The sequence below is a fragment of the Alosa sapidissima genome, chromosome 9 (genome assembly GCF_018492685.1).
Source record: "Alosa sapidissima isolate fAloSap1 chromosome 9, fAloSap1.pri, whole genome shotgun sequence".
Lineage (NCBI taxonomy): Eukaryota > Metazoa > Chordata > Actinopteri > Clupeiformes > Clupeidae > Alosa > Alosa sapidissima.
Window position 1 is genome coordinate 8,227,931 of NC_055965.1, and position 25,884 is coordinate 8,253,814.

Genomic DNA, 25,884 nt, shown 5'->3' on the forward strand with positions numbered 1-25,884 from the left:
AGGAGGATGGCTGTGATCAGACCTCTCCAGCTAGTAGTCTTGTGGACATCAGGTAGGTGGCAGTTTTTACCAGACTGGACTCTTTTGTCCAGATCTGAGAGAGAGAGAGAGAGAGAGAGAGAGAGAAAGAGAAAGAGAGATGCTCTGGCCTCAGCAAATAGCAGGGGCTACAAGGTTGCTTTTATCTTTTATCCGTTTTAACCTTCACTTTCCCAGCTTCCCCTGTGATGTTATTGATTTCACTCCTGATGTTTAACATCCATGCAAGTGTGTTCCTCTCATAAAGAAAATCCAATATACAGTATACTCTATGCTTGCATTCATATTACATTTAAATTCAAAATCAACAGACATTTCACAAATGCACTGTATTACATTGTAGCAATTACCGACCAAAGCTAATTCTCTTTCCCTATAGTGTTCTTTTCTATGGCCTTTAACATAGATATTGTAGGACATAAGATTTACAATGGATCGGGATCCCATGAAGACTTCTTTGGATACAAGGTATTGCAGTACCAGTCTGGAAGAGAGAAAGGGTGAGTGACTCCACTATGTATATCAGTGGCTGCTGGTGGTTCTAAAAATAACGGAGGAAGGAAGGTGCGTTTGATTGGTGGCAAATGTGAGGTTGTAATGGTGTTGGTGGCATATGTGAACAATAGAGTATGTAGGCCGCCTATCCAGACACATTTAAAGCAGTAGTACTGTATGTACTATGTAGCATTTTACCTGGCAATGTTGTGCTATAAAAGCTGTTGGGTCATTCCACGTCAATTCAACCAGGGCCCACACACTTAGGTCTCAAAAAATTCTGAAAAAATTACCAGGTGTACCTATGTTACCCAGGAGACACACTGTAAAATTACTCTTATGTAAGATCAATACTTTCCAAGATACAGCCAGTTTTACAGGGGGAGGGGGTGTCGATTTTGTTCGGGCTCTTTTTTTTGTCAAAGTTCACAAGCCCACAGCGCAAGAACTAAACCATGTAGGAGGCTCAAATTTGCATGCTGGTACATAAATAGGAATAGTATGTAGCAAAATCGTCACGTTTGGTCTGGATAATCCTGCATGGTCATAGCTGTCCCTCAAAGTTGATACAAATTTTATTGGAGTTTTTGGCTGGGCTCTGTTTAAGCCTTCAGAAGACATATTTGTACTCAACATAGGCTCTTGATTTATTTTCCTTACTGAGATAAGTAGAAACACTCTCACAAAAAGCAATGAACAGAAAATAAATCCCTTCAGGGTCTGAACAGCAGACCTCACAAGTCTGAAAAATCATTTTGGTTCTCATTTTCAGAGCACCCAAACACCTTGTGGGAATATACAAAGATTTTTTAAATATGTTTTTCCTTATTCTCCATGATCCCTTCTTTTTGAAAACACCAATTTGACTCCAGGATCCAGATCCGGCCGCCTTGTTTTCTCAATCGATTCACTTGACGTGCACACATACAAAGAAGCAGATTCGAGCACTTGTATCAATTGACTTGTAGTCGTGCAAGAAAATCAAAGCCATCTGTAGAATTTTATTAATGAGAAATTATTTCACAGATGCACAACTTCGGATGCATTAGTTCACATTTGGGTTTACAAATGCACGAATGTTGTGCATGTTCTCAGATTATGAAACACGAATGTGCAAATGTGTTTCGCACAAACTGCGCTGCAACGATTGGAGCAAAAGTGTCGAGTGCATGACTCTTGAAAGTTGTGACTCACAGGATAGGATTTGTGTACCTGTAAAAAGGATTTGTGAACCCGTAGCCCCCATTTTGTGTTAACAAGATATAAAAAAATATGTACAACTTCAACTTTACTGTTACACATTTATGACTTTAGTGTGCACATGCAAAATCTGCAGTTAAATGTGCTCGCCACTTTTGCACCCAATATACCTTCATAGAGGAACCGCTGACCGCTGCTCATTGGTTCACCGTTGGCGCTAAATTCCAGAGCTTCTGGCTAGACCCGCCCACTAATACGGAGGAGCTTCCTCCCTTGTCCATTGAAAACGACAGGATTCACGAGCCGTGTGTGTGTGTGTGTGTAATTAAAAAGATAAAGGCAAAGAGCTGGTATTTAATTCAACTGTGTATAAAGTCCACAAACGTTTAGCTTAGTGCTACTTAAAGGAACACGCCGACTTTTTGGGAGTTGTCTTTAGCCAGAGACTTTCTATTGAGGAGACACACCAGTGTTTTGACTTAATTACTGTAGGCCTAATATTTTGAGATTCTGGATTTTTGATTTCCATGAACTGTAAACCATAATAATCAACATTAAAAAATGTTTCACTGTATGTGTAATTAATCTAGATTATGAAAGTTTCACCTAACTTCCTAACTGTCAACCGCTCCTTCTTCCTCTGGAACTGTGTGGGATAGTTCACATCTTCTCTGCATGTCTCTGTGCTGTGTGTTGACTGTAAGAACTGACCACACGTCTTACATCCACACTTATACACTTCTGTTAAGGGGAAATCCTGTGTATAACATCTGGGTCTATGTTTGGATGATAAATGAGTGTAGCCTCCCTGTGCCTTGCTTTCTCCCCTCTCTCCCTCTCCTTCTCTCTCTCTTTTATCCCTGTCCCCCCTAGACAGTTCTAGACCTACATTTCTGTTGGAGACCAAAATTACATTATTAGAGTAGTTTTGATCCATGTCATTGCATCCAGATACTGTATAAAGACCAGATTGCTTTATACTCAATTGGAATAGACTGTGTGTGTAATAAAAGCAATTGTTCCATTAACAGGACTGTTGTCAGTGCACCACTTCAAAACAATGGAACTGGTGGGGTCTTCCTGTGTAATGACACAAGTCCACACTGCCATCCCATTCCACTACCGAGGGCAGCAGAGGCCGATTCTGAAGGTCTGTCCAGCCATCTGCATTTGTTGACCTGTATAGTAATCTGTTAGAGAGTCTATGTTAGAGTGTCTAGTAATCATAAGACCCATGTGTCACAAGAGTTACACTGTATTTCCTACTCAGATTTTATCAAGGCAGTTGGAATGTCGGTCGCTGTCAGAACAAAACCAACTGTCCAGTTTACTGTAAGTTCACTGCTGTTTTGCATTTCTTTTTCTTCAAAATGTATTTCAGTGTGATGACATGTCCATCTAAAAGTAATACAAGAAGAAGATGATAGAGTGAAAAAGTCTTGTGTGACTTTGTCTGTGTTTGTTTGGTGTGTTGTGAAACCCTCACCTGTGTTTAGATGATGTTTCTCTAATTTCCCTTCAGGCCTGCAGTCCTTCATGGAGTCATGAGTGTGATGGGACCCCCTATCTCAACAGCATCTGTTATCAGTGGAGCAGCAGAGGCCAGGTCTCTAACATCACCTCAGCTTTTAAAGGTTTGCAACTCTTTATTTTAGCATAACAGGGTCATCTGCATAGCAGTGGAAAGACATACCATATTTTTTTAGCCTAAAGGGAGTATATAGAGGGCAAAGAGGATAGGCACAAGAATGGATCCCTGGGGGACACCACAGAATAGAGGTGCTGAATAGGAAACAAATAGCCTACTTTCAATACCAACACACTGCTGAGATGGAAGCTCTAATAGTGGTAATCTTGCTAACAAAGAAATGCAGGAATTTATCACATGTATCTGGGGAAATGTCAAGACTGCTAGATTGAGGGGTGTTCAGAACAGAGTTAATAGTACTAAAGAGCACACATGGATTGTTGCCGTTTTCATCAACATTATCAGAAAAATATTTAGTTTTTTCTTGTTTTACACAAGCTGTAAGCATCTCATAAACTACCAGTTGGTATTGTTTCCACTTTCTTAAAGATGACCTGCCACACATATTTCATTACTTTGTAGTAATGTCTGAAGTTCTACCATGGAATCTGTAATTTTTTTCGGAAAACATGCCTTGGTTACCTTGTTTCAGGCCATTCTAGCAAACATACAGTCGGTTAAGACGTTCGGAAAGGTTACCGCCCCCCACGAGGGGGAAAGCATGCTAACATCACACAATGGAAGTCAATGGGTGAACTCGCTAACAGTTAGACTTTATACATTCGTTGCTGTGATGGTAGCCTACTGCTCCAGGCTTAAAGGAACACGCCACCCAAAATCAGTAGTAATATATGTTCTTGTCTTTGTAAATATATTTTCGAGATTTGAAAATAAATATGCTTGACTTTGTATGTGGAATCTGCATTTGTGAATCTCCTTTTTGCTTTTATGTCAATGACGTAATTTTGAGACATTCCTACTGCACACCAAGATCCACAAATAAATACCACTAGATTTGAATGCGAAGACACCCTCCACTGAACAACCAGCAGATGGCAGTGTTGTACAACATGACTGTTTTCAACTGATAGCAACTGAATCTTTCCGACGCTGTTTTCCCTAGTTCAGTTCAGTCAAGTCGTCTAGCAGGATTAACGACATGGAAGACACAGGATTAAATGGATAGGTAAGTAATAACAACTAGCCAGAACAATTTATTATCGGTTTTGATGTGCAGTGCCGTTTTTAATTTCATAGACTGTATAAATAAGTCCATTTAGTCAGCGTACAGCTGCTAACGTTAACAGCTAGCTAAACAGCTGGTGCCTGTTCAGCTATGTTGGTGCCTGCACAAAACACATTAAGTTAAGATTTCCCTTAAAATCCGATTTAGGGCCCCCTTAAAATACAATGTAGTTTTCCCTAAAGTTATTGTGACAGGCTGTGTTCGTGTTCGCTGTTTTACAGATGTTGCAGATCTTACGTTACAGATGTTAACATAGCTTCTAGGTTAACATAAAGTGAGAGCCAGCTCAGCTGAGATCGCTATCTGACAGACTGCCATTAACCTAATGTCAATATTGCTAAATGGACTTATTTATACAGTCTATGAAATTAAAAATGCCACTACACATCGAAAGCGATAATAAATCGTTCTGGCTAGTTGTTATTACCCATCCATTTAATCCAGTGTCTTCTATGTCGTTAATCCTGCTAGTCATAGACCACTTGACTGAACTGAACTAGGGAAAACAGTGTCGGAAAGATTCAGTTGCTATCAGTTGATAACAGACATGTTGTACAACACTGCCATCTGCTGGTTGTTCAGTGGAGGGTGTCTTCGCATTCAAATCTAGTGGTATTTATTTGTGGATCTTGGTGTGCAGTAGGAATGTCTCAAAATTACGTCATCGACATAAAAGCAAAAGGGAGATTCACAAATGCAGATTCCACATACAAAGTCAAGCATATTTATTTTCAAATATCGAAAATATATTTACAAAGACACGTTTATTTATATAAATTTGTTTATTTATTTGTATGTCACATTTTTATATTTGTATTTGGATTTTTATAAATGTATATGTATATATATCCTTTTATATATATATTTAAATCATTTTGAGACAATCCTCACTCCATATGGACGTGACTGAAGCTGAGGCAAGCCTGGCAATAGGCCTATAGGCCCGACGGTAATTGTAAAGCAATTTACAAAAGATTCACTGAACAAAAATGCTGATGTGGTACATGAAAATTTAGCTAAAAATGTGGAGAATGCAATGCAATCAAGCATTTTGGACGATAGGCTATATTGGCACACAGAATAGGCTAGGCAACAGGCCGATGTGCGTTTTATTTGGAGACTGTTTTGCGAGACAGAGACTGAGTTTGCTGCTGATATTCTGGGGATAGGCTACAACATAGCCAATGTAGGACTTTAGCCTTTTAATATATTTGCTGCATTGGATCAGTCTTTCTAGAAAGAACAGGCAAGAGCTTTCTAGCGTCATCAGCAGCTCCGCATCCCATATACATTAAAACACAGCGGATGGCGGGCGGGTGCGGTTTTGAAAATTGGTCAAAAAACTTTGCTGATGGATGGATTAAGTTATGTTATGCAGTTATGGTTGAAATAATAGCCCATCAGCGCATCTCTAGTGTGTGTGCCTCTCTCGCTCAGAGGGGAGGGGGAGGCTGAGGGGTCGATCAAGCATGGATTCTAAACTCTGTGGTGGATAGGATCTACAATTAGGTGTTAATTAATATTAGGCTACTACCAAGGTCGAAGTACTCCCAAGTGCTATTGCGCCAGACATTGTAGTTCTCCTGTTTATTCGCTTGGAAAATCGTCACGTTTCATGTTGTGTGACCTAACATTTTTAATCAACTACTTGTGCAACTGTATTTAAGTAGGGAAAACGTGGATGTGTTTGATTAATGCCATCTTACTCCCTCTACGGCTACGGCAGAGCCCGCTAGCATAGCAACATGCTAACACATTCGCGCCACGCGCCAGAGCGTTTGAGTTCACATACCGACGCGGGAGAGGTATGACTCAACTCGTGAAAGTTAAGGTAAGAACATATATTACTACTGATTTTGGGTGGCGTGTTCCTTTAAACAGCAAACTTTTTGCAGAGTCTGTGGCATTTTTCCAAAAAATAAACTGAAGCCATTTGATCCTCAAGTCTGGGTTCTTGGGCAAAATGCATTGTTGAAGTTCTATTTGTGCATAGCGCACACGCCCAGGCCCGTCATTAGAAGGCAAGCAAACCAAGCAATTGCTTGGGGCCCCAAGACAACGACTGGTTAAGAATAAAATGCAACGACAAACTGTGAGCGCCCCTTTGATAGTCAATGCAGTAAAGTGCAACGACACTGTTACCGGCAATACCGGGATCCCCCTCAAGGGGGCCCCTCTCAGTAGTCGCTGACAGCAGCCAGCCAGCCAGGTTTGTGGTCTCTGCTGCTGCCGCGAAAATATAAAACCTCGGCAGTCATAATGAAGCGGAGTTATGCGTCCGGAAGCCAGAAGAGAAAGGAAGAGGATGACAAGAAAAAACAAGATATAGTGGTAAGTGATAAATTACTCTACTGGATAAAATAGCTCTACTTGTCTTGTACAAATGGTGTAATGTCGCAGCAGGAAGGCTAGCCTAGCAAAAAATGTTTATGTTAACTACCTGCCTGACGGCCCATGCTGCTTGTAACAAACTAGAACAGTTAGCGCAACTTTTTTTCCCGAACGGACGGAATATGGTTACATACTGTAATATGTTTATTAACGGGATAAGGAAGACGCAGATCTGTTCCAGAATCACTGTTTATCGTATTTAATGACATAACATTGCTATAGCTTTGTAATAGGTTTTAATGAAAGTGGCATAGCTTCTCTGCTATAGGCCTACTAACTATTCGACCGTGATAATCTATTTACCAAATGGGGGTTAGGAAAACCACACGATAAATTCCGTGCATCAAAGCAGACTGGAACTTTCATGTCTAGTAGTATTCATGCACGCCAGCTGTTTATGGTCTTTAAAGCACCAGGTGCGTCTGTCTAATTCTCAAACAGCAGAATGCTTAAATGCTATGTTAAGCTACAAGTAGGCCTAGGTCAATGTATAACATTAGCTTGGGATGTTTTTACAGTAAGCATTGGTAGTTGTGAAAGCAGCTGCATCCCTTCTAAATATCAAAATATGGAAATGCTAACATATCTTTTCTTTCTCCCTCAAGGTGCTTTCCTTAAATTTCTCAGCCCTCAGGCTCTTCCTAAGGATACCTCCACTGATGAAGATGGCCTGAAAGGTTAATCTTATGTGTGTGCGTGTGTGTGTGACTGTGTGTGTACTTGTATTTATGTTGGATTTTTAAATTGCTATACAACCTGCACTCTTTATAGTTTGAACAATGCATCCTTTTTCTGCATAAGATGGCAGTGTTTTATTTTCTCACTTTGTGAGAACTGAAAAATGTTAATGTGAGTGTGTGTGTGTTTAAGTATGTTGGATTTAGTTATTGTGCACTTTTTTACATTTATATTGGATTTTATGGTACGGTGGTGTTTTTGCAAATGTTCAAATGTTCAAAATGTTCAAAACTAATGCACAGTATATATATGCAACTGCAGTATTTGCACTGTCAAATTTTTGTATTTATATAAACTGTGGTTGAACTTAAACTGTATGGCTATGCGGTGGTTCCTGTAGGCTTTGCGTGCGGTTGGGGGGGGGGGCCTCCATGTCCATTTTGCTTGGGGCCCCCAAATTCCTTGAAACGGCCCTGCACATGCCTGTTGACATTCAGCCATCCTTGCATAGGCCTACGAAAACTGTCACAGAGCTAAACGGATTTTGTGGGCATGGTCTCAACTGGGCGAGCTCATGAATAGCAATGAGCTCTATCAATTTCATGTCAAACTGAAGAGCTTTTGCAATTGGCCTAATTTCTCCGCTCATTTCTTTTCAGTGGCTAGAGCTGACAGAGGAGGTAGCTGTTAATTTTCACATTCACGACATAGCACAAACACATATGGACCTAACATATAAAAAAAAATAAGTAAAAACGGTTATAAAGTAAAAATAAAGTAAAAACGGTTTTGTGTGGCAGGGCACCTTTAAAAAGATAGTTTAGAAATAGTACTGTTCACGTATACAGCCTGGCGCCATCTTGGGAAATCAGTCACGTGACAATTCAGCTCAAGTTGCACGACGTGTTTTCCCAAGATGGCGCCCGCTTATATACGTGAACGGTACTGTTTTTAAACTATCTTTTTAATAAACTGTCTGTACACTTACAAAGTTCTCAATGCTTCGGTTTACATGTAGGGCCCCTCATTATGCTACCGTGTAAGTGTGGTGCTATTTTGAGCCTTGTTAGTGGTATAGAAATAGCAATTTCTTTTTACTTTGCGTGTGCCCCGAAGACTCGCGTTAAATGCTAATTAGTGGTTTGTGGTAAAACTGGTCACGTTCAATTAGCATAAAAACATATCCCAGAGAACGGACAAACTTGGTACACATGTGTTATTAACCCCTAGGTTCATTTTGCGCCGGAATTGTCCTTTAAATTATCTTCTGCTCATAAAATGGCAACTTATTCCACAATAGTGAAAGTGAAAGTGAGAAAATCACTAGAGAAAATAGTGAGAGTAAGTGAAAGTAAAGTTAAGAACTCAAAGACCATTAATCCCATTCCCACAAAATTTTGTATACATCAGCTACAGTCAATATTGTTAAAAGCATAGGAATGTCAATCCCTTTTATAGTTAAACAATCAAATGTCAATGAAGTGGCCAGTTATAACTGTTTGTCCCATGTTTTGTGATGCGAAGCGTCCAACATCTCAAAACTTATATGCAGTATAATTTACAGTTATCTTTGCAAAATTGGTGGAATTTCAAATAAAAAAAGCGGAGTGTCTATTTACACCCCTGTTAGGCTACGAATAGCCTTGGCCACACAGCTGAGCTATTCATACCCTGTGACATAACAACAAAAAGACTCTCGTGCTCACGTGCACAAAAAACATGGCGGACATTTGTTTTTCGTCAGCAGAAAGTGAAGAATTCTGAAAGGTTTCAGCACTATATCTGTTCAGATTAGGTTTTAGATTGAAAATTTGTGTTTTATTTTCATAATCTTGGTTCAGTGAACACATACAACCGTCAGTTTGTTAGTTAACAGAAATTTTGTGAATATGACATTCAGGCCTATAAACTATAAGTTTACCTGCAAACACTATTTCCTTGTGGAAGCAGATAGTACAGTGGTCACAGACAAGGGCTGGCTTGCGGGAGACCGGGTTCGATTCCCGTGTGATGAGTTTTGGCAGAGTGAGTGTGCATGTGTACCAACGTCTCTGGAGAGAAGGCACGCAATTTGAACAAGAAATCGGTTCTCAAACGCAAGTTTTGATTGCAACAATTAGCCAGTTCATGCACCAGGGTGTAAATAGCTAACCTGACTCTCGCCAGATGAATTTCGTTCCGCCTAGCTCCACTCATCCATCTGGGACCAATCCATTCAATCAAAAAATGCTTGCATATGATTGAATAAGCCACTTGTCCTAGATATAGCTACTTATTTATTGACGTGCTACTTCAACCACTCACATCGAAGCCAACCCGTGACGCTGATAACAGTCTCACAGTCGCTTCTACGCTATGTCACATCTATGAAACTCCCGCCCTGCGTCCTGATTGGCTGTACCATAAAATCGGGTGCAGAAATCACTCTCAATGGATGTGAGTGAAGCTAGGCGGAGCTAAGCGGAACGAAATTCATCTGGCGAGTGTCAGGTTAGTAAATAGCATGCAGTACTATAAACACCAGGGTACGAATAGCATCCACTTCTAACTGTACATTGATGCAAACAGCACCTTATTCAGAGTGTCTATTACACAGCTGAGCTATTTACACCCTGTTACGTAACAACAACAAAAACATGTTGCTTGTTTAAAAAAAAAAAAATATTATTACATTGTGTGATCAATATACCAGAATAAATGCACAGGGGTGCAAATAGCATACACTGATATTTGTACCAGACGGGGTACTAATAGAACACATTGCTGTGTGCACCGGGGTACGAATAGCATACACTGATATTTGTACCAGACGGGGTACTAATAGAACACATTGCTGTGTGCACCGGGGTATGAATAGAATTCACTTCTTATTGCACCAGGGTGCGAATAGCATACACTGCTAATTGTACCAGGGGTGCAAATAGCCTTACCCTAAAAAAAGATATAGGCCTATCTATTCCATTTTATAGACTCTCAAACACATGTCAAAATTATAAGCTGGCATATAGCTGAATGGTAAGTAACTTGTCTGGAGACTAGGAGATTGGGGTTCAATTCTTGTTTGACAAGTGAGATGTGCCTCTATCATACCCAGGTAGTCAGACTTGTTATGATAAACACTGTTAAATAAAAGTTTGCAGTACTGAGCCAGCATGTTAATGAGGATTTCAGATAAAAATCAACATGCAGTGACCACCTGCAGCAGATTCCAAATTTCATGTTTAATTCCAAAGCCCCCGTTTCAGACAATGTTTCACCATGAAATTATTTAAACTTGTACACATACAAATGCTCCGCAAAATATATGCAAACAGTACACACAGAGACATAGCATTCATCAGCATATGCACCCTTGCTCACATATTTCTATAATCCAAACCATGAATCAACTTCCAAAAATAAAACAATTTATTCTCAACCCTACAATGGATTCAGCTTCATGTCTAATATACACTACACAAATATACATTCAATAACAAACACAGAAAAGAAATACACTGTCCTAGACAGACAGATAGATACTCAGACAAACACTCAAACAGACAGATACTCAGACAGACATTCAGACAGACAGACATTGACAAACAGACACTCAGACAGACAATGTTCAATGTACAATTTAACAACTTCTTGGACCCCAACAATAGCTGCTATTATTATTATTATTATTATTATTATTATTATTATTATTATTGGTAGTTGTAGTATAGTAGTATTAATAATAATAATAATGTTGTTGTTATTGGTGTTCTGGAGTGGTGGTGGTTGTTGTGTAGCCTAAACAATGTTTACATGCATTCCACCAACTGTTTTCTCAGAGTGCACAAAGCAAATAGTGGATCTAGTATTCCTCTTTGATGGATCCCTGAGCATGAAGACAGAGGACTTCAGAAAAACTAAAGAGTTAATCAAAACCATCATGAATAAGATGCAGAACACATCAATTCAAGTAAACTTATTTTATCATTTCTATTTATTGTATCTAAGAACACACTGTAATAATTTGTGAGATTGTTTGACCTCAGTTGTTCTTGGCCTGCAAATATTGAAGCCCTGTTTAGACGACAACGAACACGATGCAACCGGTGATGTTTTTCTGCGTTTGACCCTATCATTTAGATGCAAACAGAGGTTTTATCCCCCCGCAAACAGTTTTTAAAAACTCCGGGCTGAACGTTTTTTTGGGAAAACTCTGTTTGTTCGTTTGCGTCTAAAGGTACAAACGGAGACTTATGTGATGAGGCGGAGATTTTTAGACAGTTCAGAAGAGAAAGAGGAAGTGATTCGTTGCTGGGTCATTCCACGTCAATTCAACCAGGGCCCACGCACTTAGGTCTCAACAAATTCTGAAAAAATTACCAGGTGTACCTATGTTACCCAGGAGACACACTGTAAAATTACTCTTATGTAAGATCAATACTTTCCAAGATACAGCCAGTTTTACAGGTGGAGGCGGGTGTCGATTTTGTTCGGGCTCTTTTTTTTGTCAAAGTTCACAAGCCCACAGCGCAAGAACTAAACCATGTAGGAGGCTCAAATTTTGCATGCTGGTAGATAAATAGGAATAGTATGTAACAAAATCATCACGTTTGGTCTGGATAATCCTGCATGGTCATAGCTGTCCCTCAAAGTTGATACAAATTTTATTGGAGTTTTTGGCTGGGCTCTGTTTAAGCCTTCAGAAGACATATTTGTACTCAACATAGGCTCTTGATTTATTTTCCTTACTGAGATAAGTAGAAACACTCTCACAAAAAACAATGAACAGAAAATAAATTCCTTCAGGGTCTGCACAGCAGACCTTAGAAGTCTAAAAAATCATTTTGGTTCTCAATTTCAGAGCACCTAAACACCTTGTGGGAATATACAAAGATTTTTAAAATATTTTTTTCTTTATTCTCCATGATCTTTTCTTTTTAAAAACACCAATTTGACTTGTATTATGCAAATCTTTCTTTTTCACCTTCCACCCTGAACATGGGCAAAATGCACCATTGACATCAATATGTTTTGTATAGAGCTACCACAGGTTACTCTATACAACCACAGGTGGCAGTGTGGTGACTCTATATAAAACATATTGATGTCAATGGGGCATTTTGCCCATGTTCAGGGTGGAAAATAAAAAAGAAAGATTTGCATAAGACAAGTCAAATTGGTGTTTTCAAAAAGAAGGGATCATGGAGAATAAGGAAAAACATATTTAAAACATCTTTGGATATTCCCACAAGGTGTTTGGGTGCTCTGAAAATGATAACCAAAATTATTTTTCAGACTTGTGAGGTCTGCTGTTCAGACGCTGAAGGGATTTATTTTCTGTTCATTGCTTTTTGTGAGAGTGTTTCTACTTATCTCAGTAAGGAAAATAAACCAAGAGCCTATGTTGAGTACAAATATGTCTTCTGAAGGCTTAAACAGAGCCCAGCCAAAAACTCCATGACCATGCAGGATTATCCAGACCAAATGTGACGATTTTGCTACATACTATTCCTATTTATGTACCACCAAGCACAATTTGAGCCTCCTACATGGTTTAGTTCTTGCGCTGTGGGCTTGTGAACTTTGACAAAAAAAAGAGCCCGACCAAAATCGACACCCCCCTCCCCCTGTAAAACTGGCTGTATCTTGGAAAGTATTGATCTTACATAAGAGTAATTTTACAGTGTGTCTCCTGGGTAACATAGGTACACCTGGTAATTTTTTCTGAATTTTTTGAGACCTAAGTGCGTGGGCCCTGGTTGAATTGACGTGGAATGACCCTGCTGTTGTTGGTATTTTCGGGATTCTGATTGGCTAATTTTTTCTGATTGGATTAAGCTTCTCCTTACACTGCCACCGACAGGTTTGGCATGCTCTTGAAGGCATATACCCAGGTTAGTGTAAAGAAAAAGTTTTCTGAAAACTGACAGGTGTGCACGATGTTATTTTTGAAAACGGAGAGGGTGAAATGTCCGTTTTTGAAAATAGCCGGCCACGTGTAAACATAGCCTTAATCTTTATTATTTGTTTGTTTTCTTAATTAGTTTGCAGCAGTTCAGTTCTCTTCACAATTCAAGACAGTTTTCACATTTAAAGACTTCCAGGACAAGAAAGCCCTGAAAAAGCTGGACGATGAACCACAAATGAAAGCGCTGACATACACACACCAGGCCTTGCGCTTCACTCTGTAAGTACTGTTCTTTCCTTCCTTCATTCATTCATTCATTCATTCATTTATTTATTTATTATATTATTATATTTAATACCCTTTAAATGTTATTGTATTATATTACATGATATTGTATTGTATTGTATTGTATTGTATTGTATTAAATTATATTATTATATTATTACTTTACATTGTTTATTATTTGTTTGCAATGCAGGTTGAATCTATTTGACAAACAAGAGAGTGGTAGACACCCAGATGCAATAAAGGCAGTGGTCATCATCACTGATGGCAAACCTTTAGACACTAACAAAATGGGAGGATACATTTTAGAAATCTATGAAGCCAGACACATCATCCGATTTGTCATTGCGGTGTGTAATGCATGTTTGTTTTGTTTATCTTTTTTTGAATCCCACAGTGGGGTCAGAATCACATGAAAGATGATCAGTTCCTCATGCCATATCACTGCATAAGCAGTATGCCACAGTGTATAACATGTGTGTTCACAAAATGTTATCACTGACATGGGATATATAAAAAGTATACATTATACATATACATTCACATTTAAAACTACAATATCCAGCTTCTAACATTTCAAATTTTCTTCCTTCTGTATGAAGCTCTGGGGGGGGGGGTGCTTTTGCTACTTCCAATTCCCATCACTATGTGGTCAGATCTTCTAAATATTATATGTTGTCATGGAAAAGCAGTCATTAGTCATTCAGCAGTCATTTTATTGATAATTATTTTTCTTTCCAAAAGGTTGGAAAAGTGGACATGAAAAAACTCGAAAAATTGGCATCAGAGCCCAAATCCAATAATTCCTTCTACATTCAGGATTATGCTGGGCTGAATGGTCTTCTGACAAACAAAGATCTTCAACATAGAAGGTAATGCCAACTCATGTAATTGTATAATGACTGTTTTGCAGTTTGAGATTGTTATGTCCTCAGTGTGTCATCCATGTTGTTCATGTTGTTCATGTTCATGTGGTTTGACTTGATGTGTTTAAGGCTCTAAACAGGACCTGGCTCAGACATGGGAAAAAGAACTTTCACAGAGTGGAACGAGTGCTGAGTTTACTGAGGTGAGACAAGCGTGATTAGTGAAAGATTAATACTGTGTGAAATATTATTTATAACAATATAACATCATTTTCAGTACAAATATAAATTGCCTCTCAATGTTTTTCACAACAGGACACATTGATTCTAGGATCAGTAGGATCCAATAACTGGAAAGGATCTCTTTATCAGATTAAGGATAAGGATTCATCTGAGATAGAAATTCAAGACCCAGACATGAAGACTGACTCTTATATGGGTGAGTTCATGATTATAGAATATCTACTAATCTAATGTTTTAGCACTGCCCTTATCAAACTATTTAACACACTGCATTGAATAGGATGTTTGAATAGATTTCCACTTGTTCAAATTTGTAATCTGATGGTTGATGTCAGTTTCAGTGAATCCTCCTCCTTGAGTTGACTTATACCACCCAATGTATTTTGTTTACTTCATTTGATTATTTGCCGGCACACAGATAAAGCTTTTTTCTGGTATGTAAATGTATTTATTCAGAACAGCAAATGAGTAGCATTTACATCAAATACATGAAATAGTTAAATGTCAGAGGTGGCTCAAATCCCATTTTTCCCCTTTGCTGCATAGTGTCCTATGTGGACAGTTAAATAACTTCTAAATACATTTTTGTAAAACATTAAAATGGATTTCAATTTTAGGTCAATTTCAAATGAGAAATGTCTTTGTTTAGGCACCTAGGCATTTTTTTCAAAAGGGTTCATTCAGAGCAGCAGATGAGTAGAGTAGCATTCACTTTATCATATTTTTGTGTATTTTTATGTATTGTCTTAAAGGCTACTCTGTTTCTGTTGGAAAGAAGAATGGCGTTCCTTTGTACTTTACGGGTGCTCCCAGATACAAACACAGGGGACAGGTCATTGTCTTCAGCAACATTGGAGGTCAATGGAACGTCACAAAAAGAGTTGACAGTGAGCAGGTTAGTTGTGACTGGATTATATGGGCTATGGGTAATTATTATTTCTATTGAAAATGATCACCTTTGTTACAGCATTTCATTTTATGGCACAGAAAGAATAACCCACAACTGGTCATATGTAGGGATGTACTGTAGGTACACGTTTGTTTTGGATGCTAGATTTAAAAATCTGAGTACAACACTTTTGATGCTTTGCTTGAATGAGTTTGTGAGTACCTGTATGATGACTGTGGGATTATCGTTGTGTTTTAGCTTGGATCTTATTTTGGGGCGGAGCTGTGTGCTGTTGACATTGACTCTGATGGCACCACTGACTTCCTGATGGTCGGGGCTCCCCTCTATTATGAGCCTCAGAGAGAGGGCCGCATGTATGTGTATGCCCTTACGGAAGAGGTAACTATGAGCACTTTATTTCTCTAACAGCAAAATGTGTATGTGTAACGCTCATAGCATCGTACATGCTAGGTCTGTTAGCAAGTGTGTGTTTAAACACTTTAATTTACAGGACAGTAGAGAAAGACAGGAAGCGAGTGGGAGAGAGAGTCGGGGTGGGATCCAGAAAGGACCACGGGGCGGGAATCGAACCCGGGTCGCCGGCGTACGGTGCAGGTGCCCCAGCCAGCCGCGCCACGGCTAGGGCCTAAACATGGCGTTTTAAACAATACAATGCCGAGACTCAGGATGAAGTAGTAAGCATTATTTAGCAAAGTGAATTGCCACTGAAAAAATTAATCACCGCACAGTGGTACATTATAAGACCGCCACACCCGCAAACTATACTTATAACGTTACTTACAATATATAGGCTAAATGTAGTCTTCACAAAGGCTAAGACTAATGTCAAACACCCTACAGTTATAGAGTTCATTACCTTTACAGGGCTGCCAACGTGCATGGAGCCAATCAAATGAATGAGTCTCACGGTCAATGCTTGAGAGTTGGCAGCCTTGCCTTTACTCGAGTGAAAGTACTTAAAGACATCTAATAATAGGGTCCTTGGTTGAAAATTGCCAACAAAATTCTGGCTAAACTTATGCATTTGATCAAAGATGCCCTGCCACACGTATTTCATTACTTTGTGGTAATGTCTGAAGCAGAGTGCGAATTACCCCACCATAATTGGGGGGTACTGCTCCTTCACTTCTTCTATGACCATCATGGTCATATCAATCCCCATCGTGATCGCCAAGTGCAATATGTGTTGTGCAACACACATACAAGGTGTAAACATGCGACAAACTGATAATCAGTTGGCTACAGAATATCTCATTCTTATTATATCCAAAAGAGAACTGTTTTGATCAACTCTCAAAAGTTAGAAGTTAAGTGCACTGAAATACCATTCTAATTACTAGTAAAAGTAATACCTTTACAAGAAGCCTATTGCTTATTTCATGACATATTGATTTGGTTTATTTTTAGATTTCATAAGACCTGGAGGTAAGATCCAACCCTCTAATATAGCCTAGCCTACTGTATAAACAGAAACCAATTTTCCATTATAGTCTATGGTAGTCAGTGTCAAATCAACACAATTGCCTAGAGATATGTGAAACCTAAGCAATCTTTAATGTGATTAAGGAGCATATAGCCTACTATGAAAAAACATAGCCTACTACCACATAAGAACTACAGAGCGGTAACCTACAAGAATCCGATAACCAGAATGTAAAAACAATAGGCCTACTAACCAATTAAAAACAAATTCAAATACTAGCATGTACTTGGCTCTTTATGTTTCCACACGTTTCACTAATGTTATGTAGGCTTAGCTACATCAGACCCTCTTGTGCATAATAAAAACAACACAGGATCTGTGCCAAACTAATTTCAAAAGGGCACAATAATTTATTCAAGATAAAATGAGAATCAATGGACACCTAGGCTATGGACTGGAGTTCATCTCCTTGGAAATGACAATCGATTTTACCTCACCACAATGTAAAATAATAATAAATGATTTAAATAGAGAATTATCTTGCTAACTAACCTTGGTAACTAACCAAGGTCCACTTTACTAACCTCAGTGGGTAAGTAGGCTTAAGTAGCAGGTAATTAAATGTATGAAGACGTGACATGAGCTAAAGAACAAAACACGTTAATACAAGAAGGTTGTAAAATAGCACATTTTCAACAAGCTAGACGTCTGCTAGCAACTTACAGTTACCCATGCACGTCAGCAGCAAACCGAATTTAGGCTACTGGAGGAATCTAGCGTTTTGTCATTCAATGTCGTTGACACTTGCTTGAGAAGTTGAAGTCGTTCTCTATCTCCGTTGCTTCTAGCGCCACGGTGGTTAAAAATGGTACGGTCCATAATAGGGGTGTCTGAAATCGCTTTACATTAAACTATGTAACTATGTATTAGTGAAAATATGAGTTGACTTGTATTGTAGCCAACTGTAATGATATTTTTTCACAATATCAGAAAAATTATCTGACCTCCCCAAAACTGATATTTCTGTCTCTTTGGGGGTGTCTGTAATTCGAACTATGGTCTGAAGTTCTAGCATGGACTCTGTAACATTTTTTGTGGAAAACATACCTTGGTTTAGCCTAGAAATCTAGACGCACCCTAGCGGCGGCAAATTAATTTGCTCAGCCTGTACGTCTAGTATCAAACCATAGGGATTTCTATTGGCTGATGCCGTGGACGTCATCCAATCACTGCGCTCTATTTTGTTAGAGAGTCTAAAGGCGGGCTTAACAGGATAACGACAGTCCTGCGACGGTGAACAACAAGGAAGGTGGCTATGGCGAACGACGAGCGGTTGTTTGAATTGGCGTTGGCGTCAACTTTGGAGGAGTTGGACTTGTGCTTTTCTTTGAAAGTTGAGCAACACAATGCACTTAAGTCATTCCTTTCGAAGAAGGATGTATTTGCCGTTTTGCCTACCGGATACGGATATGGTCGTAGCGCTGGCCTATTGCATGCCTAGGCAGTTTGAAAGACAATTCTCTGCCCGCCCCTTGGATTAAGCGAGGTGAATGGTTCGATTCCAGACTATACATTTCAATGATATAGGATGGCCCGCCAGGCTAACCTTGGTTACCTTGTTTCAAGCCATTCTAGTGTGGTATTGAAAACCTGCATGAAGACACGGCTTGATTTGCGCCAGTTCTCATTAATATTCAACGAGCTAAGCTGTTTGACTCTGATTGGCTAACAGCTAGTAGGTTTCGTCCATAACATGACAGCCGTTATCAACTAATTTTAGCTCATGACATGAACTTAGCTTGGCTAGCGAGTGCTAGCATTGTCCAAATGTGCATAAATAAAACCTGCTAGGCTAGCGAGTTCATTAAACCTGTATAACAGCACTTCCTTGAGTTGACAATTATGTTTTACTTACAGGCACTGGTCGTAGACTGCGATGGTAGCCTGCTCCAGGCTTCAACAGCAACCTTTTTACAAAGCCTGTGGCATGGTTCCAAAAAATAAACTGAAGCCATTTATCCTCAAGTCTGGGTTTTTGGGCAAAATGCATTGTTGAAGTTCGATTTGTGCATAGCGCACAAGTTCGTTGGCATTCAGCCATTCTTGGATTCTTGCATATAGGCCTACGAAAACTGTTAGAGCTAAACGAATTTTGTGGGCATGGTCTCAACTGGGCGAGCTCATGAATAGTAATGAGCTCATCAATTCCACGTCAATCTGAAGAGCTTTTGCAATTGGCCTAATTTCTCCGCTTATTTCTTTTCAGTGGCTAGAGCTGACAGAGGAGTTAGCTGTTCATTTTAACATTCACGACATAGCACAAACACATATGGACCTAACATGTTGGCAGGGCACCTTTAATTAATGCTTTCTGGAAATCCTTCTGTGTGGTAATGAGAGTGAGTATGGCTAATCTATCTGTTAGGTTATAGCACCATTTTCCCATTTTAAACTATTATATCACATTTTTTCGGAAGTAAAATGAAAATGAAAGTTTTAATAGTTTGGCCAAAAACAGTGTCACACAGTTAACATTCTAGTAACATCCAAAAAGATCCCTGCTGCCTCTACGTAACAAATATAATGAATGGTTTCCATTGATGGGAAATCTGACGTGAATGGCCTGACGGAAATTGCAGTGGGTGCTCGTGGACAGGTGGTTCTGCTAAAGTAAGATACAAACTTTCAATGATTGAACCCATAGACTGTATATATAGAATATATATATATATATATATATATACAGTCTATGATTGAACCAGGCCATCCACCATTTAATTATGTTTAATTCTTTGAAGGATTCAAAATGGTGTCATTCAACAACAAAGACCTATGTTTTGAGATGAAGTGAGAGATTTGTTAGATGTCAGTAATTTGTTATGGCATGTAATAGTAAGTGCAATAGAATGTGAATGAAGAAGTAGGTAGAAATGCGGCAGAGGCGTAAAAAGTTGAAATCAGATGTACAGAAAAGGGAATGTCAGATAGACATTTAATGTGGGATTGATAGTTGTGTGGTCATGCTGAAGTGGACCTGTGCTCTTTGTTGCTGGGATTTCTTCAGGGGACTCTTCTCCTGCTTACCGTGCCATAATGGCAGGGCAGGTGTGCTTTTACCAGTTAGCCACAGGTAGTGAAGCCCCCCCTGTTATTCAGTGCTTTTATATGATGTAACCGCCCCCTATCCCAACATGCTCCACAGGTCCAAGCCCATCTTTAGTGTGTCGCCGCACCTCTCATTCAGCCCCTCAGAGATCAGCATCCAGCAGTTTGACTGCGCCGAGCACAAGGAGGATTTCCCTGTGTTCTACGTGACCATCTGCTTCAAGATGAGCGAGCAAACCAGAAGCACAAACGGTACATTTGAACAGCCAATAGTGGATTTAGATTATATGAGGATATACCTTGGGTGAACCCATGAATCTGGTCTTGTTTCACAAACACATGATTAACAGCTGTTTACAAATGTATCTGTATAGTATATGAGCCAAAATGTAAATCACAGGTTGATGTGTGATCTCACAAACATGTACTGTATGTTCAGTAGCCTCATACTGACCGTGGAGAGTAGTAGTTTACTGGTGAGTGAGTGCTAATGGTAGTTTCCTGGTGAGTGAGTGCTAATGGTAGTTTCCTGGTGAGTGAGGGCCAATTGTGGTGTCCTGGTGAGTGATAATAAGAAACACCTCCAGACCTCCGGAACACATGTTCCCACCCTCTTCAGTCTCTGACATCACTGCACGACAAGGCAACACTAAGGAAAGCTAACTGCATCCTAGAAGACTCAACTCATGTCCTACACAGAGTTTTTGAATGGCTGCCCTCTGGCAGGCGTCTGCACTGTCCTCTGGCTAGGACTAACAGGAGGAAGGCCACCTTTACTTTTGAGGCTATTCGCCTTTTGAACTTGCTATGCTCCAAGCCCCCTCCTCCATCTTCTCCTGGGACTAACCCCCCCCCCCCCCTTACACTCCTGTCTGTCCTGTTATTTCTTTGTCTGTCCTGTTCTTTCTTTTGTCCTGTCCATGTTGTGTTATATCTTATATGTTGTGTTATGTCTTATATGTCACTATGCCTGCATAGAGAAAATTGCCCCTCGGGATAAATAAAGTTTTTTGAATTGAATTGAGTGCTACAGTAATTGTAGTTTCCTGGTGAGTGATGTGAGCAGTCTGTGAGCTTGTGTTTGTTTATGTCTCTGTTGCCAGATGCACTGAGCAAAGGGATTCAGTTGGACTATGACCTGGTTGTTGATTCCCAAAGACAAAACAGCCGAGGTTTCCTTGCTGTAAAAAATGACACTGTGAGAAGTGTTCAGTCAAGGCTTCATCTAAATAAGAATAAAACTTGCCAAAATCACACCATCTATATGCCAGTAGGTCACATCTCTAACATGTCACAAATCAAGTGTATAAAACAGCAATTTTTCTCTGAATTTTGTGTAAATCCATTGTCAGGATGATGGTGAATTCAGTTGGCCCAGTGAATGTCTGTCTGTCACGCCATCACAGGCTTCTCTGAATATGATCACCCACTGCCTCCTCCTGAAACATGTTTAATTTGCTACGATGCTGATATTAGTGCTGGTGTCAAGTGGATATATTATGTGCAATAGTGGATATGTGCAATAGTGGGTATGTGCAATAGTGGGTATATTATGTGCAATAGTGAATATGTGCAATAGTGGGTATATTGTGCAATAGTGAATATGTGCAATTGTGGATATGTGTAATAGTGGGTATATTATGTACAATAGTGGGTATATTATGTGCAATAGTGGATATGTGCAATAGTGGCTACTGGTGGGATACTTACTGAGTCTCTCTCCCGTAGACCTGTGTAATGGACACACTGTCTCCTGTCGTGCTCAACGTGAACTTCTCCCAAGCTGAGAGCCAGCAGTCTTTTGGGATTTTAAATGTTGACAGCAAGAAATTGGCCATGGTGGAGGTAGGCCTTGATTACCAGACGTTATGAATCATTTGTGGCTTTTATGAGAATTACTGTTCAGTAACAAAATAATATTAATAATAATAATATTTCAGCATAGAAATTCGTTTTAATTATTTATTTTCTGGTCACCGGAAGTGGTCAGTTTTCAGTGTGTTGCAAAGATTGAATTTAGTGCAGAGTCATTATAGGAACATCACAGTCTTTATTCAGTATTAAAGATAAAAGAAATCACTTCTACTCTAATGCTTTTGCCATTTTTATTAGAAGTTAACCATCATACTAATGTTTGGCAGGTGCCCTTTGAAAAATCATGTGGACACAATGACACATGTGTGGCAAAGCTAAAAATGGACTTCAACTTCACGTGAGTCACTCTTTAAAGCAACATTATACAGCACCTCCCAGCCAGCAATCTGACCCACCATGGCATCACCTGAGCATGGTTTTATCAGCTGTCGTGAGTAAAATTAACTCTTATGTCCCAACAGCTCCCCACTGGTGTTGTTTACTGATCAGGAGTATTTACATGTGAGAGTGGAACTGGCAAATGAGGGTGATGATTCTTATAACACCAGCCTCCTTTTCAAGTATCCAGAAGGCCTGTCTCACTCAAAGTTAACACCTATCAAGGTAGTAGCAACATAGACAGCTAACATTTTAAATCAAAATGTATTATATTTTATGTGATGTTTATTTAATCTGAACTGAATGTTTTAATTGCCTTAAAGCAAAACAAGAGAGCTGAAACTCTCTGTGCAGGAGACCCAGAGAAAACTGACCTCACCATCTGCAGTGTGAGTCTTCCTGTCTTCCGCAGTGAAAGTTGGGTAAGGGTTTCAATTCAACACACATAAATGCATGTGTGCACACACGCGCACACACACACACACACACTCTCTCTCTCCTTTTGTCGCTCACTGACCCTGACATTCTTTCGTTGATCTCATGTGCTGCATTTGCACAGGGCACAAACTCTATGTTACAGAAATCATTGTTTTGGGATTTGATTTGATCTACACACACATATACACATACAGAGAGAGAGAGAGAGAGAGAGAGAGAGACATTTTGGTGAAATTGAGATCCAAAGATAGGCTAGGAATCCAGTATTCCTTGGTAGGCATTTGGGCCCATGTGGAATAAATGGTTCCTAGTTCCCTGAGTTCTTGTTCTCTCTATACAGGCCATATTCAATGGGTCATTTTACATCACCCCCAATGTAGATTGGAATGATTCATTTGCAATGACCATCATTGCACACAGGTATCTTTGTCTCTAAGTTTTTCATTGACCCTCCATACATCCTCTGTTCTTGTCCTGCATTCATCAATCATCAAAATGGCCATGCACATCTTTAGAAAAAGATTACCGTACTCAATCATAAAAAGGTGTTTTGCTCAGATGTTTATAAATGCTGTATTTTACAGTGACAATGGGAAGGACTATCCTGTAACAAAGACCATTCCTGTACTTTTCGGTGTTGGCCTGAAAGTGAAGTTGTAAGTCTCCACCAAAACAAATGAAACCTTGTCCACATCGCACCATTACAACAGTATTATGAAATAAACATGTCCATCATTGTGTAATTGACATACTGTACTGTACATGTACGTGTTTGTTTACATCTCAAGCTTAGACATCCCTGGGGCCTCAACAATATACCTTGATTACTCATTAGAGGACAAAGGACCCAAAACACTTACACATATGTATCAGGTAATCTACACATATGTACCAGGTAATCTACACATATTTATCAGGTAGCCTACCTTCGATCTAATGCAGCGTGACTGCAAATGCCCATGGAGCTACACATCTTTCATATCACATATTATATGTGTAATTTAGTAATTTAAGTATTGCCCAGAGAATGTATTTCTTAAAGTCATATTATCTCATATTACAGTTGTATTCACAAACTTCACAGCATTGTTGAAAGACCATCATGTCTTTAGATCTGATTCTGTTTGTCAAACTGTTACGTCACAGGTAGCCAACATGGGAAGGGTGCCTCTGCCGGTCACAGTAAATTTGACCTTTCCAACAAAACCTGAGAACCACTTTGAAATCCATAATTACAGTATTTCACACGACAAGGTGATTTTGCATATCAATCCCACAAAAATATGATCCATCTGCATTTCATGTTCTGTGTGCTCATTAGGAAGGTAACTCAAGATAACATTTGTTTTTCAAGGGTAATGAAACAATCCAGTGTGATGACCCTGAGGATACAAGTACTCCGGTAAAACCATTTTCTCACTTACCTACACACAACCTAAGCAGATATAGAGAGATTTGTGAAAAAGGATTTCTAAACTAGTTACCAGTTGTAATTCAGCATTTACAATTTTAGCAGTGTTACAGATTTTGGTGGGCCATTCCCCTCAGTCATTACTTTTGAACTGTTGTTGATATTTTCAGTCAAGCAAAGCCTTTGTTTGTTTCACAGAACTGTACAGAGTGCAAGATGGTGAGGTGTTTCATTCGCACATTAAAGATCTCTGAGAGTGTCCTGTTCTGGCTGACTGCGGATGCGGTCTTCAACCTCAGTCCAAATGTGAGTCCGCATGTCTGATTCATACTAGTCTGCATGGCTGTAATAACTAAATGATGTCAGCTCAAATGAAGGGTGTGAACCATCCATTGACACTACATTGTTCTTCAGAAATATACATTCTCTGAAATGAGATATAAGGTGGAATACAAAAGTTCTGCGCAGATCAGCTATGATGAAACACGTTACGTGCAGACTGGAAATGACCAAACTGTAAGTTGGTTCCATTTTAAATAATTAAATAGTTCTGATACGTACAGCTACACACAAGTGCAGTCATGTTCACTGATGGTTGTTTCACGGCAGGTTACTGGAGCAGTTCCAGACTTCCACAGGAATCAGGTAACGCAGCGTTTGTATTCACAGTTTATGGAGGAAGGGCAAGTCTTTACAGTAAGACAACTAGGTTCGCCCACCCACCTAATCACTCATTATAAGCAGATTGTTTACAAGGAATGGAATTTGTTAATCCTTTGACATGGACGGTAATGTTCAGTTTTTAATCACCTTTCATAATTGTTTCTTTCCTGTAATGTAGGGCGTAACCAAAGCTGAGTTCATTGTCCCAATCCACCAAACTTTGATCATAGGTTTAGCAAGTAGCGGAGGACTGTTACTGCTCATCATTATTACTGGGGCTCTATACAAGGTACAGTGAGCTTTGGGTATATTGTTTATGCCCAATTCTATATTTGATTTTCTCAAATGTCACCATAGTACAGGTAAACACTTCTTTCACCCCGTCTCTCTCGTTCTCTCTCTTTCCCTGAAAGTGTGGATTTTTCAATAAATCTGGACAATATATACTTCAGCAAGGAGCTGACTCAAGAGAACCGGAGCTCACAGCAGTGTCCCAACTCAGAGGAACCATACTGAGTGTGTGTCACTCACAGTTTGAGCCTCCTGCCTCTTGAGAATTTGAGTTGAAAAAAGTACAGCCTGTTTTTTTACCACAACTTCAAATAAAAATGGCCCTTTATGACTGTATCTAAATATGAAACCTGCCTGGCATACAATAAATGATGAAAGTAGTTGCTGAGTGCTACTTTAGGTGCTAGTATTTAGTTGCTATAGAATAATGAAAAAATGATGAGCGCTAAATTGCATGATTTGAGCTCAGCTGGCATTGCCTGTGATGTGGATGCGTCTTCTATACAGTGGGTTGCAAAAGTATTCAACCCTC

The 25,884-nt window shown here is 39.4% G+C and overlaps 1 protein-coding gene across 1 annotated transcript; it reads left to right on the plus strand.

Moving 5' to 3' along the window:
- On the plus strand, positions 1–25,701 carry LOC121717882 (integrin alpha-X-like). Its single transcript, XM_042102586.1, is given in 31 exon segments — positions 1–52; positions 419–539; positions 2,766–2,884; positions 3,005–3,066; positions 3,257–3,368; positions 11,396–11,526; positions 13,601–13,743; positions 13,943–14,099; positions 14,494–14,600; positions 14,602–14,621; positions 14,745–14,818; positions 14,931–15,054; positions 15,611–15,753; positions 16,006–16,146; positions 19,788–19,861; positions 20,394–20,548; positions 21,400–21,566; positions 22,025–22,141; positions 22,438–22,508; positions 22,633–22,774; positions 22,873–22,971; positions 23,328–23,407; positions 23,572–23,643; positions 23,776–23,860; positions 24,134–24,241; positions 24,342–24,389; positions 24,597–24,704; positions 24,813–24,914; positions 25,008–25,043; positions 25,240–25,350; positions 25,475–25,701. Coding segments are annotated over 31 exon segments (3,216 nt in total). The 5' UTR covers positions 1–6; the 3' UTR covers positions 25,616–25,701.
- The last annotated feature ends 183 nt before the right edge of the window (positions 25,702–25,884 follow it).